Source organism: Oryza brachyantha, chromosome 9 (genome assembly GCF_000231095.2).
Source record: "Oryza brachyantha chromosome 9, ObraRS2, whole genome shotgun sequence".
In the NCBI taxonomy this organism is placed as follows: domain Eukaryota; kingdom Viridiplantae; phylum Streptophyta; class Magnoliopsida; order Poales; family Poaceae; genus Oryza; species Oryza brachyantha.
The window spans coordinates 9,882,033-9,896,866 of record NC_023171.2 but is presented as its reverse complement, the minus strand read 5'-3'; the positions used below and the strand labels follow the sequence as shown (position 1 = coordinate 9,896,866).

The window sequence follows — 14,834 nt, the reverse complement described above, 5'->3', positions numbered from 1 at the left end:
GCTTAGTCACAGCAATAAATCTTTCCATACGACTATAAAAGTGTGTCATATAAATTATGCATTCACTTGTATATAACATGTCCTAGCTTCTAAAAACATGGTATATGTTCAGCTTCTCCGCACGGGATCACAAAAATCATGTTTAGATGGAACTTTTCGCTGTCAGTGTTGTTTCATTTATGTTTCATCGGCTTCAAAACAATGCCCACCATGCTTAGCAAACCCAACAAATTATCTATTCTATCATCCATCCTAAAAATAGATGATGTCATAGTAAAAAATGTTTCAGCAGATCATCTACCCATCATCCATATTAAAAAGGGAACATCTAAATAGGAATATTCTCTATTCTCCATCTATATCTCAACACATCCAATCACAAGGGTAGAGAACAATATTAATATGAGATAAGTTGGCTGTAAAATGTTAACAAAATATATATGGATGATATAATATGGATGTTCTGTGATACATGATATGAATAGAGAATCTATCTTAAATGGTCATCCAAATGATAATATGGATGAGAGAATTTGGATGAGCGGTTGGGTTTGCTTTATCCTGATAAAACCCCATGAACAAATCTTCTCTCATATTAATTTCGTTACAATATTATTCGTTTAGCTGATCTGACGCCCTATTAAATGCAAATTAAACTCCACTTAGACATCCTAAGCGTGACGCCCTATTAAATGCAAATTAAACTCCACTTAGACATCCTAAGCGTGGAAAATATGTAGGAAATTTCAGTAGTGGAAACTTCTACTTGGTTGAAAAGTGAATCATGGTTCTCATAGCTTATTGCATTAATTACATATGGAGTCGGGTCTATTTAATTTATAGAACTTTCTACATTCCCACCATTCCAAGGATAATTCATTTATAATCATTTTTGACAAAAAAATACTTTCTCCATTATATAAGACACATTAGCTTTTTTACATTCACTGTGACCTAATCGTTTACAAATGCAATGAATAGGATTATGGCTATATGTGTGTAGAACTAAATGATGTCGTATAGGAAAAAAGTAATATGACAAATGAGTAAATAAATAAAGAGTATAATAATTGGTCTTGCCTGAGTCATATTTTCTATGCTACTTCTAAAACTTGATGGGAACTGATAAAATATTAAATTTAGATATGAATTAATCATGTTTGTATTGAAAGAGTAATGTCTCTTGTCAGTAGAGAATGTAGAAATCAATGCTAGTGTTGTATTGCAAATACGCAGATGAAAAATTATAAAATTAATATCATAAGAAAATATTTTAGACGAATCCAATGGTACTGCATGCATGCCAAAAACCATGTACTCCTATATTGTTAGCTTGATTATTAGTCAAAATCCTAAAAGTTAACTTTACGCAAAACGAAGGGGAGAATATAAGTAGAGCAAAAATAACTATGGTGCCCTTTATTAGTATTCTTGGTCGTATTTTCTAGACTCTGGTTAATTGTGCCTGCTTTGGCTAAATTGACGATATCCCTATATAAATGAAATCCTTGTGGGATAAGTTTAGATCGCTACAAATAAAAATAATTATGGAGCAAGAGTATTTGAAACAAATTTTAAATGCAAAAGTTCCTACTCCCTCCATCCCCCAAAATTAAAATTTTAGGATGGAAGGAGTATTTTATCTCTAAGATTAAAATTGCATTGGGATGCTAGGAATATATTTAATTAGGGAACAAGGGGAGTACATACTACAGAAAGAGGATAGGCAGAGGACTTTACGTGAAAACAATTTGGGTGACTGTTCAAACTACCGTGCTACACCACAGATCTGCAGTCTAATTATTTCGCTTCTGTTTATTCTTAAAATCCAGAAGTTAAATTTCAAATTTTAAATATAAAGTTGATTTTAGGGAGTTTTCTATCGTAGTTTATTTCATTACTTGCTTTCGGGTCAGTAAGAATATATATATATATATATATATATATATATTATTTTTTTCCCAAATATATTATTGCGTTTTTTTCCTCGAGTGATCTTTGTATGTCCTTATGAGTGATCTTCTCTTGATGTTGCTACATGAGCTACTTGGTACGACAAACGTCGCACTTGCAACTTGTTGATGTGTCCATGGTTGCTGACTGATACCGATGTGTGTATGCACCTTTGCATTATTGGGTACGGTCACTCTGATCTTCCGAGTTGCAGGAACGTCAAAATGAAATCGCTTCGTGCTGCTAGAAACCTTTTTTTTCTTTTTGGCTTATTACCCTACTTGTGGATTTGAAAAGTATACATGGCTTTTATGTGTACCTACACACAGGCACGTCGCTCGTATTTTCTTCCTCTTTTCTGACTGAACAGTACGTTTGTAAGGTGTGCCGTAGAATAGGAAAAAGCCAAACAATATATTTATAAACAAAAATGTTTTTAATAAAAATTTTATACGTGTGTTTTTATTGATCTAAAAGCTAAGATTGAAAAATAAAATATGATATAAAAACCTTAAAATTGACTGTAAATTTAAAGTTAAAAGTTTAAATTTTGGTTTACAAATATAAACAAAAGCGAAAAGAACATCGTTTTTAACCATTGGCGTGAGTTGCAATCCGAAATGGAGTAACATTGGCGAAATGGAACACGCCAAACTGTAGGAGGCCAGTTCCTTTCGGTTTACAGTCCACAACGACGATTTAATGATATTGAATTATTGTCGTCAAGGTCGTCTTTTATCGCCCAGTAGTAATTGACTGCATACACGGTTTGTGAAAAAAATTCAGTTTTTCGTGGTGCAGTTGAGACATGCTATTTCAACCACGAGTAGTAGTATAATTTTCTCAAAACAAGACAAATCAACCATTCTAGTTGTGCTAGCTCCTTTAGAACTTGTACAAAATAGCAGATTTTAGCGATATAATAGAGGAGAGAAAAGCAGTGGGCTATAAATTTATATCGAGCTACAGCACGGACTTTAATACACATGTGTATATGACAGGTGAGACCGAATATTAATTGTGTAATATATGTTTATAGATAACTGTTGTATCAATTGACTATTAAGTTAGCTATATACAATTAATAGCCAACAGCTAGCTATAGGATTGAACTTGCTCAAATGGTGAAGAAACACACACTCTCTCTCTTTCTGTTTCGAAATGTACAGCTGGAAAGTTTATACAAGTGTGCTTATGAGAACATTGCAATTCAGAGCGGTAGAATGAAGAGAGAGCAATCTTAGTACCTCAACATTTTAATACTTACTTTGTTCTAAAATATAAGTATATTTAGTTTTAGACTTATTCACATTATCACATATATGTACTAAAATAGATGGATTATATTAGGGAAGATTCTGAGGGTGAGTATAGTTATGATTCGATAAGATACGGAGGTAAGTGGAAAATTAGCTAAAGTTTGCCAGAAAATTTTAGAGCTAGAAATAACCATCCACTGTAATCAAATATACGTATTTTTTTTGTGCAACTTACAAAATAAATCTAGACATCTCCCCATTCATGTACATGTTGAAACTCGCATAGAAATGTTTATATTTTATAACTACAAGAATATACTTTTGGGATGGATAGAGTAACATTTAAGAAAAGACAATTAAAATTTTGTACTTAATTAGTTTATCCTAAACGGCCGTGTATGAAAATAAGGAGGTAGTAGCATATAGTAGTAAAACATACTCCCTCCATATTTTTATGTATGACACCGTTGACTTTTAGAATCACGTTTGATTATTCGTCTTATTCAAAATTTATACCCAAATATGCAAAATTATAATGCATAATTAAAGTTTCTATTATTATAAATCATATTATAACAAAATAATTAATAATTATATAATTTTTTGAATAAGACGAATGGTCAAACGTAGACCTAAAAATCAACGACGTCATAAAAAAATATGGAGGGAGTATTTGAATTATTCTCCCGAGCAAGGTATGCACGAAAATTTATATTATGCTCCCAAGAAGGTATGCATAAGCTTTCCAATTGTTAAACTGAGTTTTTTTTTGCACCATTTCGATGTGTAACTTGATTTTGTTTTGTCAGAATCGTTATATCTTATGGGAGGCCTTACACTAAATTACCCACACGCCAACTTTGTAACAACGGAAAAAGCCATAGCATAATAAGAGAAAAGAGTGAGGATCATCCATTATATAGAAGTTCCAAATAAATTTATGATTCAATCCTTTATTTCAATAACTCTAAACACGACAATTGTTTCACTAAAATTAAGCATAAGGATACCAATTTATTAATGATTAAAAACTAAGGGGTCATCTTTTTTGCTTCTCGAATGAAAAAGCCAAACTGACATATTTGCGAATAAAAAATAACTTAGGAATAGAACTTTCATATACGTATTCTTAGCGAACAAATAGACAAGACTGAAAAAAAGCTACAATAAGAAACTTCAAAATCAACTCTAAATGTAAGATTGAAATTCAAATTTTAGCTTACAAGCATAAGCAAAAGCAAAAGGATGAGATTAATTTACATGAAAAATTTTTAGATACATGTTCTTCCTGATTTAAAAGCAAAGGGTGAAAAATAAATTATGAAAAAAAATCTCAAAATCAACTACCAATTTATGTTTTAAAATTCAAATGGTAGCTTACTAGTACAAGAGCATCTTTAATTTGTACTCCTATTTCTTAGGAAAGTGTAAGGCTACACATATCATAAGATTAAGCTAAATGTGGCATAATATTTAGACTTATATAACTTATACTACGGTTTATCCTACTATGGTACATAAGTCTCATCTTTCCTAACTTTCCCTATTTTAAGCTAAATTTTTTTAATCTAGATAACAGTTACCTAATTGAGCCACAAATACTTAGAAGTTGTAGCATAACATTCTTTCTCTAATTTATGGCATCTTTCTCCACTTATTTCTCTCTCCTGTATTCATAACGAGAACATACATGAAAGTTCCCCTAAGAATAAGAAAAAAAACTAAAATTTATTTTTTTTCTTTATTTTGATTTTTAGAAGAAAAAGGGAAGGAAATTTTTTCACATATATATATAGCAACTCAAAAATAAAAGCGGTAAAACAAACCATAATGAAAATTTTTCATATGTTTTCTCTATGTAACTAGTGGGAATAGCAAATTTTTCTTTATTTTTTCTCTATTTCATTCTTTAGCAACCTCCAATTCTTAGAGCAAGTTCAATAGTATAGCCAACTACTAGCTTCAATTTATCTACAGCCAAACTAATAGACAATTCATACAATAGTTACCTACAAAACATTAATACATGATCTCACATGTCATATACACATTTTGTCTTGAAGTCCGTGTGCAGGTGGCTACAAATCAGTAGCACACCTCTCTTCTCTCTTTCCTTTTATCTCTTTAAAATATACTTATAATTGGCTTATAGCCTGCTATTGTAGCTGCTCTTAGGAATTGAATCTTTTGTTTTTATCTTTCATCCGAGAAAAACAACTCATGGCCACGTGTGACCCAGTTACCTTGGGGGAAAAAATCCGAGTGTCAGCAGCAATGCCCCGTGTACGAAAAGGATAGAGAAAGCCAACAAGCTCGTTATAAGATTTTTTTTAGTCTTTTCTTAGTGTATTCATATAATAGTTTAGCTCTTAATCATTAATGCAGGACTTAATTGTCTCTCTATAAGAGCTTCTTGGTTTGTGCCTAAGCTGGCTGTAAGGCCAGTCCCAATGAAAGTTTTATAGACAATAAATAGGGTTCATGTAGACATTTTTGATGATGTGACAACGTATTAATGAAGAGTGAGATAAAATGAATTTTATGAAGATGAACCCTGTATGCACAGTTAACTAGACAGCTTGTGTCTTGCATATAACCTAGTAAACAACAATAAATGAAACTATGCATTTAGAGAGGGATGTTTTATCCTTGTTTTAAATATTTGTAGATAACATGTCACTCTAAGTAATCATCTCCATGAAACTTATATTGAAAATCACATAAGCTTACAATCCACTTTTTTTCACCTCTCATTCACATGAGCATTTAGCTTGCCTACAATCTGTTATTATACTTGCTCTTAGAGCAAGTTCAATAGGAGTATAACCAATTACTATCTCTAATTTATCTATAGTCAATCTAATAGCCAATTGATATAATAGTTGGTTACAAAATATTAATATATGGTCATATATATCATACACATATGACGTCTTAGAGTCTATGCTGTAGCTAGATATAAATTAGTACCTTAGTCTCTTCTTTTATTCGTTGTATCTCTTTGTGTTTACATCTGGCTTCCGGGTCTCAACCTGCCCACACGCAGCCTACCCACAGTAGATCATGACAACACTGTACCGGTTCATATCAGCGTATCTCCTTCCCAAGTCTACAGCTAGGAAGAAGATCTCCCCGCTCTCTCTCTCTCTCAACTCGAGGAGATCTCTCTTGGTACTGCTAGCATATGTTACATGGTGTTTGGTGTTTGGGACAAGGATTTATTTTTGTCCTTTGTCTATAGAATGTTTTGATGTTTATTATAAATAATAAACATAGATTATTAATAAAACTCATCTATAATCTTGGACTAATTCGCAAGACGAATCTATTGAGTCTAATTAATTCATGATTAGCCTATGTGATGCTATAGTAAACATACTCTAATTATGGATTAATTAGGCTTATAAAATTCGTCTTGCGGATTACCACTCATTTATAAAATTAGTTTTTTAATTAGTCTATATTTAATACTTCAAATTAGTGTCCAAACATCCGATGTGACATGTGGCTAAAAAGTTTAACCTCATCTAAACATCTCCTTAAGGGCTGTTTGGATCCAGAGATTTTTTTAGTCCTTTGTCACATCGGATGTTTCGACGTTAATTAGGAGTATTAAATATAGACTGATAACAAAACTAATTGCATAAATAAATGCTATTTCATTAGACAAATTTTTTAAGCCTAATTAAACCACGATTAGCAAATGTTTACTGTAGCATCATGTTCGCTAATCATGGACTAATTAGGCTCAATAGATTCGTCTCGTGAAATAATCCAGAGTATGAGATAGATTTTATTAATAGTCTATATTTAATACTTCTAATTAGTGTCTAAACATTCGATGTGACAGTGACTTAAAAAAATCTTAGGATCGAAACACCCCCTTAATCTGTATCTGCATCTTTGTCTCCGTCCATCTCCTGCACTGATGCATGGATGGCCGTGGATAATAGGATTCCCTCCATGCATTGAGGCTACTTTTAGTTCCAAAAATTTTCCTCTAAAAATATCGAATCTTTGGATATGTAAATAGAGTATTAAATATAGATGAAATAAAAAACTAATTATATAGTCCTGGAAGAAATCTTGAGACGAATTTTTTAAGCCTAATTAGTTAATAATTAATCATAAGTGTTACATAAACCCATATACACTAATGACGAATTAATTAGGCTCAAAAGATTCTTCTCGGGATTTCTAACCGAGCCATGAAATTCGATTTTTCATTCGTGTATAAAAATCCTTTACAATATTGTGAAACGTCCGATACGATATCCAATCCCTGAATCCCCTTGCTAATAATTTCAGGGCAAAAAAAAAAGGCAAACAAACTGTGGCATGTCTCTCTCACTCCTCCATTGATAGCGACCTTGCCTTGCAGGCCTCTTGCTCTGCAACTGCATTGTCACAACTCAGCTTCTCCGGCTTCTTCGCCTATAAATCATCCGCCTCCTCATCTCTTGTGGGAATCATCCAAGAAAGGCTCGTTTGTGTCCAAAGTTGCGAGCTTTTCTTGTTCTTGCAAGGAAGAGGGAGAGGGGATGAGGGAGTACTGGACGGCGCTGGCGTCGCTGATGGGCGCGCTGGCGTTCTTGCAGGGGGTGCTGCACGCGGTGTTCCCGGCGGAGCTGCGGGCGGCGGTGGCGAGGCTGCTGGGGCGGGCGACGCGGGCCTTCTCGCCCTACTGCTACTTCGACGTGACGGAGACGGAGGGGATGAGCACCAACGAGATCTACGACGCCGTGCAGCTGTACCTCAGCAGCACCGCGGCGCCGGCGGCGGGCGCGAGGCTCAGCCTGTCGCGGCCGCACAACGCGTCGTCCTTCACCTTCGGCCTCGCCGCCAGCGACCGCGTGCTCGACGGCTTCCGCGGCGCTGCCGTCGCGTGGGAGCACGTGGTCGCGCCGCGCCAGTCGCAGGGGTTCTCCTGGCGCCCGCTCCCCGAGGAGAAGCGCCGGTTCACGCTCCGGATCCGCCGCGGCGACCGGGACAAGCTGCTCCCGGCCTACCTCGACCACATCCTCGCCTCGGCGGCGGACATCCGCCGCCGGAGCCAGGACCGGCTGCTCTACACCAACGCGCGTGGCGGCGCCATGGACGCGCGTGGCCTGCCGTGGGACCCGGTGCCATTCAAGCACCCCAGCACGTTCGACACGCTCGCCATGGATCCCGACCGCAAGGCGGCCATCATGGCCGACCTCCGCGACTTCGCCGACGGGAGCGCGTTCTACGAGCGCACCGGCCGCGCCTGGAAGCGCGGGTACCTCCTGTACGGCCCGCCGGGAACAGGCAAGTCGAGCATGATCGCCGCCATGGCGAACTTCCTCGGCTACGACGTGTACGACCTCGAGCTCACCGAGGTCGGCAGCAACGCCGACCTGCGGAAGCTGCTCATGAAAACGACCTCCAAGTCCATCATAGTGATCGAGGACATCGATTGCTCCGTCGACCTCACCAACCGAGCCGCCGCGGCGCCGGCGCCGAAGCCGCGGCCGAGCATCGACGGCGCCATCGACCAGGACGCGTCGGCCGGGGCGGCGCGGTCGATCACGCTCTCCGGCCTGCTCAACTTCACCGACGGCCTCTGGTCGTGCTGCGGCTCGGAGCGCATCTTCGTCTTCACCACCAACCACATCGAGAAGCTCGACCCGGCCCTGCTCCGCTCCGGCCGGATGGACATGCACATCTTCATGAGCTACTGCTCCTTCCCGGCTCTCAAGATCCTCCTCCGCAACTACCTCGGCTTCTCCGACCCCGACCCCGACACCGGCGCCGTCATGGCCGGCCTCGAGTCGTGGATCGACGCGGCGGAGATCACGCCGGCGGACGTCAGCGAGGTGCTGATCAAGAACCGCCGGAGCGGGAGCAAAGAGGCGATGGAGCAGCTCCTCCGTGTGTTCAAGGCCCGCGCCGAGAAGCGGCGGCGGGAGAGCGGCCCATCCACGGCTGTGAAGGTGACCAGCGACAACAACAACAACGATGATGAAGAGGAAGAAGAAGAGGAAGAGAAGAGGGCACTGGAGAGCCCCAAGGAAGGCAAGGAGCAGCAGGGCGGCGGCATGGCCGGAGAGGACGACGAGGAGACGGAGGCCAAGAAGCAGCTGTGACCAAAAGCAAGCCGGTGAAGCGAGGGGGAGGGAAGCGAGAAAATGTTCAAAATTTTTCCCCTGTTTGCTGACATCTCCATGGCACTTTTCACAGGGGATGATGCAATGCAAGAAAGGAGCTTTCTCACAAAAAAGAATTCTTTTTCCCTTTGTCTTCATTTTTATGTCCTTGATTATCCCTCCTGATGCCTGCATTAGCTTTAGGCTTTATTAGTAACAGGTGCCTCCTCTTGAGCTATTTTTCTCCGGCAATAAGGATTTTGTTCCTGAAATCAAGTGAGAGATAGCACTGTTGGTTAATATACTCCTGACATGATCCTATCAGGAATGTCCTAGTGAGAATGTGCTTTTTTTTTTGGCTAGGAAGAATGTGGGCGCGTACGGAAGGAGGTGTTGGGTTTGGAATTAATGGTGCACGTAAAACGAGAAATATTATTAGCATATAATTAATTAAGTATTAGCTATTATAAACTATAAAAATGGATTAATTTTATTTTTTTAAAATAACTTTTAAATATATAAACTATAAAAAACATGCTGATTCTCTTGATAATTGACTAGTTCAATGTATAGAGTAATTTTAAATATATCTACATAATGACTAAGAGAGAAAGGAGAAAGTATAACTTCTTTTACTAGAATAAAAGCATACAGTGAAAAATATTAAATGGTGTTAAAATCCGGGTGTCTACAGATATATCGGTGTTATCCTTAATTATCGTGTAAGAAATGTGTGTATAAATTCTGTTACAAATTGTAATTAAGAGAAGAAACAGAAAATGCTAACATTGCCCGAGTGCCCGACATGTATTTGAAAGCAGGGGAACAAGGATATATATTTTGTTTGTTTACTTGTACAAAAGGTAACATATCTTTTTTCGATGATATCTCTTGGAGGCAAGCCGGCGGAGTTGTTGGGGAGTCTACAAGTGGACAAGTGAATTATACTGCACCTTTTTTTATTCAAATGTGATTGGCATTTAGATTCTATGCCTCGGTCATAAGTCATGTTAAAGTGTTCTTATTTCTCGCGATAAATCAAATCATAATAACATAATTTTATAATATATTTTTAAAATTAAAATAAATGGTGAAACATGCATAAATCTAACGATCAAATGTGTCAACCTATTTATAGATCTAATGATCAAATGTATCAAATAGGGGAGGAAGTATATAGTTCACAGCTCAGCTCTGAAATTGGATGCTCCTGCTAATATGCTACTTGATTTGTTCTTTGGATGCCGAGTGCCATCCAATGGCATCAAAATCCGGCAAGCATTTTGGCAAAAGCGTTTATATACTTAGAGCAGTCTATAGCTAACTTAATAGCCAATTTATAATATAGTCATATACTACACAATTAATATTCAGCAAAACCCATCATACATATACGTGTCTTAGAATCTGTGCTACAGCTGGTTATAAATCTATAGTCCGTTGTTTTTCTCACTGCTTTTTTATCATCTTAAAATATATTTATAGGCTGCTAATGTACCTAATCTTATCAATCAAGCACTTGGGAGCCGGGAGAAGCTGCGTGTCTGTCTGTTTGCCCGTCGTTGTGTCGTACTGTACTGCTCGTTCGCTGCCCACTCCAAACTGGGGGTTGGATCATGTGCTGTGTGTGCCTGCGGCTGTTCGTTTTCAACGCAAAGCCGTCCTCTCGGCTGCACGACGGAGGGAGCCAGAAAACGACTGTCTCGTGTGTGTGTGATGTGCGTGTCTTGGTTTGGGCCCCCGTCCCGTAGAGATGTTGTTTGCTGCATTGCATATGATTGTTGTGTAGCTTCTGCTAGATCTCGCACGCGTGAAAACTGCACAAAAAATATAAATATTTCTAGCTATAAATTTTTGTTTTAAAACAATAATATAATCTTTATTAATCTCAGCCAAGTATAGCCAGATGATACTTAATATTTTCGACCTCTACATAACTGACAGCACAAATAAAACTAATTATATATATATATATATATGAGTATTTTTTTTAAAAAACTATAGGTATTTTCACTGAATCATTATAATAATGTATATTTCAGATGTTATATTATAAAAATATACATTTAGCACTAACTTTATCATAAAATTATATATTTAAGGTGAAGTATCGTATTGCAAAAAGATAATATTATAACACTACAAATTTAATGATCTGAGCATAGGGGCCAAAGAAGCGATCTGATGTCTTCCAAAAGGAATCTAAGCATGTTCTGTGAGCAACATTCCCTTCTTTATTTCCTCGTGGTTTATTTGTAGATGATTTCTGTGTGGTGCCCATGTGTTCTTTGGATACTGCCTGCCAAATCGCAGGATTGCAGAAGGAATCTCGGAGCCTTGTTATAATAGTAGGCCAGTAACATCATCTGCAGCAGCTGAAAGGCTAGAGCAAAGTATAATAGCAGGCTATAAGCTGGCTATATGCTTATGTGGATGAGAGAGAGTATAAACAGACCGTAAGCTTGTAGCCAGCTCAGACACAGGAACCAAGAAACTCTGTGAGAGTGACATGTGGATCCTGCATTAACGATGAAGAGCTAACTAGTATATGGGTGGGCTAAGAAAAGACTATAAAAAGTCTTATAGCCAGCTTGTGGCTATATTATTAACCTTGCTCTTATACATTACTAGATCATTTGGACGATTGTCACAAGTCCATGCTGATTTTCTTTGCACCCCCGTTGTTGTTACTCCACTACACACGGCACAGCCTCGGAGTCGGAGTAACCAACGTGCGGGTGTGGCCCGATCATTTGGTTTTATCCGAAAATGTCAAACGATATATTTGTAAATAATAAGTAATTTATAAATAAAATTTTTGTACATATATTCTTTTGAGATTTAAAAGTCAGTATTAAAAAATAAACTACGATAAAAACCCTAAAATCAATTTTAAATTTAATATTGAAATTTTAATTTTAATTTTTCTTTAGTTGGCACTGCTGCATGTGTTTGGCAAATAGTAGTAAAAAGATCTGGGAGTATGCCACGCCATTGGAAAGGCACAGCAGTAGCGGCGGCTGGGCCGCCGATTTCGACCGGCCCACTCATGTTCGCTTTTGCCGTTCGCGCTGTCGAGACCTCACGCGCGTTTCGTCGTGCGCCGGACAACGGTTTTCGTTTGCCCGGAACTGCCGCGCTGCGCATAGAGGCCTTGTTTTGTTTTTAGCAAAAAGGTTATTTCATAGCTCGCATGGAAACTACGAGATAATTTTTTGAGCCTAATTAATCCATCGCTAGCACATATTGATTACTGTAGCATTTATGGCTAATCATGCACTAATTAGGCTTAAAAGATTCGTCTCACGATTTCTCCTACAACTGTACGATTAGCTTTTATTTCCATCTATGTTTAATGCTTCATTTAAGTGTCTTAAGATTTGACGTGATGTTTTTAAGAGAAGTTTTAGGAACTAAACAGGGCCAGAGTTTCACGTGGAAAAGCCAAAAAAATAAGCTATAAATAAAATTTTTCTATATATGTAATCTTGGCAATCTAACGACCAATATTAAAAAATAATCATTAGTGAAAAAAATAAAATCAACTCTAAATTTAAAGTGAAAATTTAAATTTTGACTTATAAACCTAAGAAAAACAAAAAGATAAGGGTCAACTATATACGAATCAATTTTAGTTTATTTAAATAAAGTAATTTTGATGTTAAAATAAAATAAAGTTTATTTAGTTGAATTATAACGGACGCTAGTCTATCCATTCGACGACCAGCACTCGTCCCTACTACTAGGGGAAAAGAAAAAAAGCACCGGTGCTCTGCAGGGCACAGCAGGGTGGCGAGAGCTGGTCGAAAACACAAGTACGCTGGCCATAAAATTGTGTCAACGCTGCAGGCAGGGCACAGCAGGGTACACCTGCAACAACTTCGCTGTACCACGTTCCTCTGTTCCTCAAACAATGTTGTTTTAAGTTTTTTCTTTAAAAAAATTATAAACTAAAATTTAAGGCCCCCTTTGAATTAAAGGAAATTCATAGGAATTTTAGAGGATTTTATTCCTATATGAATTTTTCTTACAAAGTCATTTGAATCAAAGAAATGAACCATATGAAATTCCTATGGAATATCACTTTTTATACAAGTTTTGGAGGAATTTTAACATGAGGTAGAATCTCATGGAAAAAATTCTATGAGTCTTTATCTCTCCTTAAATTCCTGTATTTTTCCTGTGGTCTAATCAAACGGTCATTCATCTGTTTTTCCTGTGTTTTAATCCTCTATTTTATACTTACATTCCTGTCAGAATACTATGTTTTTTCTATTTCTTCGTTTTTTTATTCCTGTGATTCAAAAGGGCCCTTAGAGTTCAGTAGACTAGAGGACAAATATATTAGCATTTAGAAAAATAGTGGACAAATGCATTGTGGTTTGAAAAAGTAAATAACATTCTAGCCTGGTAGCTTTGTATTGATTTATATGAGATAGGCTAAAGTATAAACATTTTTAGAATTTGAATCTTCTATCTCAATATAATTATTTTTGATATTATTCATAACACTATTTGTCCCAAGAGTCTTTTTTTAAAAAAAATATTCCATTTTATTCTTCCCATCTATCCTATCACCCCATCCAATTCTTATTTATTGAGGGACACTATAGTGCTTTCTTTGCAACCTTAATTCCAACTAGGTAACCCAAAAGTGCTTATATTTTGGAACGAGGGTAGCGTTTGATTTCTGTTCTCTCTTTATAAACAAGCTTGCCTTAAAAAAATTGCTTCATTGGTTAAAAAATGCTTCATTATTTCACTGAAATTAAATATATGTAAAACATCTTATTACCAATTAAAAATAATTTATGGGCAAAACTTGTATATATGTGTTTTTAGCGATCTAAAAGCAAATTTTACAAAATTAATAAACTGCAACAAAAAAATATCCTAAATTAACTTAAGATTTAAATTTTATCTTATAAATATAAGTAAAATGATATGTTTTAAACTAGATGTTCGCAACAATTTATTCTACAGAGATTTAAACTTACAACCTTGAGCTACTACTATTCAGGTCATTTCATTCGCTAGACTCACGCCTTTCACACGAGTAAATGCTTGATAGGGACCATAGTGAGGTACAGTGTAATGAGCAGTTTGAACTTTAGATGGCTTAGCTTTGTGGTCCCAAAGAATCTGTAGTGTACTATCGGGGTTCTACTCCCTTCGTGTTTTCTGCAAACTCAGGATTTAAAATTTTCAACTAATAAATGAGCTAACAATATACATGTTTTGTGTCAAACATGGTAGTGCCATTAAATTCACGTTTGAAATTCTTTGTATATGAAGTTAATTGTATAACTGTTAATAATATATTATAAACTTAATAGCCAAAGAATCAGGCTGAAGACCGTGTAAACAACTAATACATTATTTTTATGTCCAATATTTTTTGGGATGAGTAATACATCATTGTGAGGAATAATGTATTCGCATTAATGCTCCAATACATGTGTTTTTATTATCAGTTTAACCACAAAACGTGTGTGGTTCTTTAAAGTTTACTTTA

The 14,834-nt window shown here is 36.9% G+C and overlaps 1 protein-coding gene across 1 annotated transcript; it reads left to right on the top strand.

Annotated features, from left to right (window-relative positions):
• The first annotated feature begins 7,669 nt into the window (after positions 1–7,669).
• Positions 7,670–9,751, top strand: LOC102716718 (AAA-ATPase At4g25835-like). The gene has a single exon (XM_040527380.1). The coding sequence runs from the start codon at positions 7,754–7,756 to the stop codon at positions 9,317–9,319; it is 1,566 nt and encodes a 521-aa protein (XP_040383314.1). The 5' UTR covers positions 7,670–7,753; the 3' UTR covers positions 9,320–9,751.
• Positions 9,752–14,834: the final 5,083 nt, after the last annotated feature.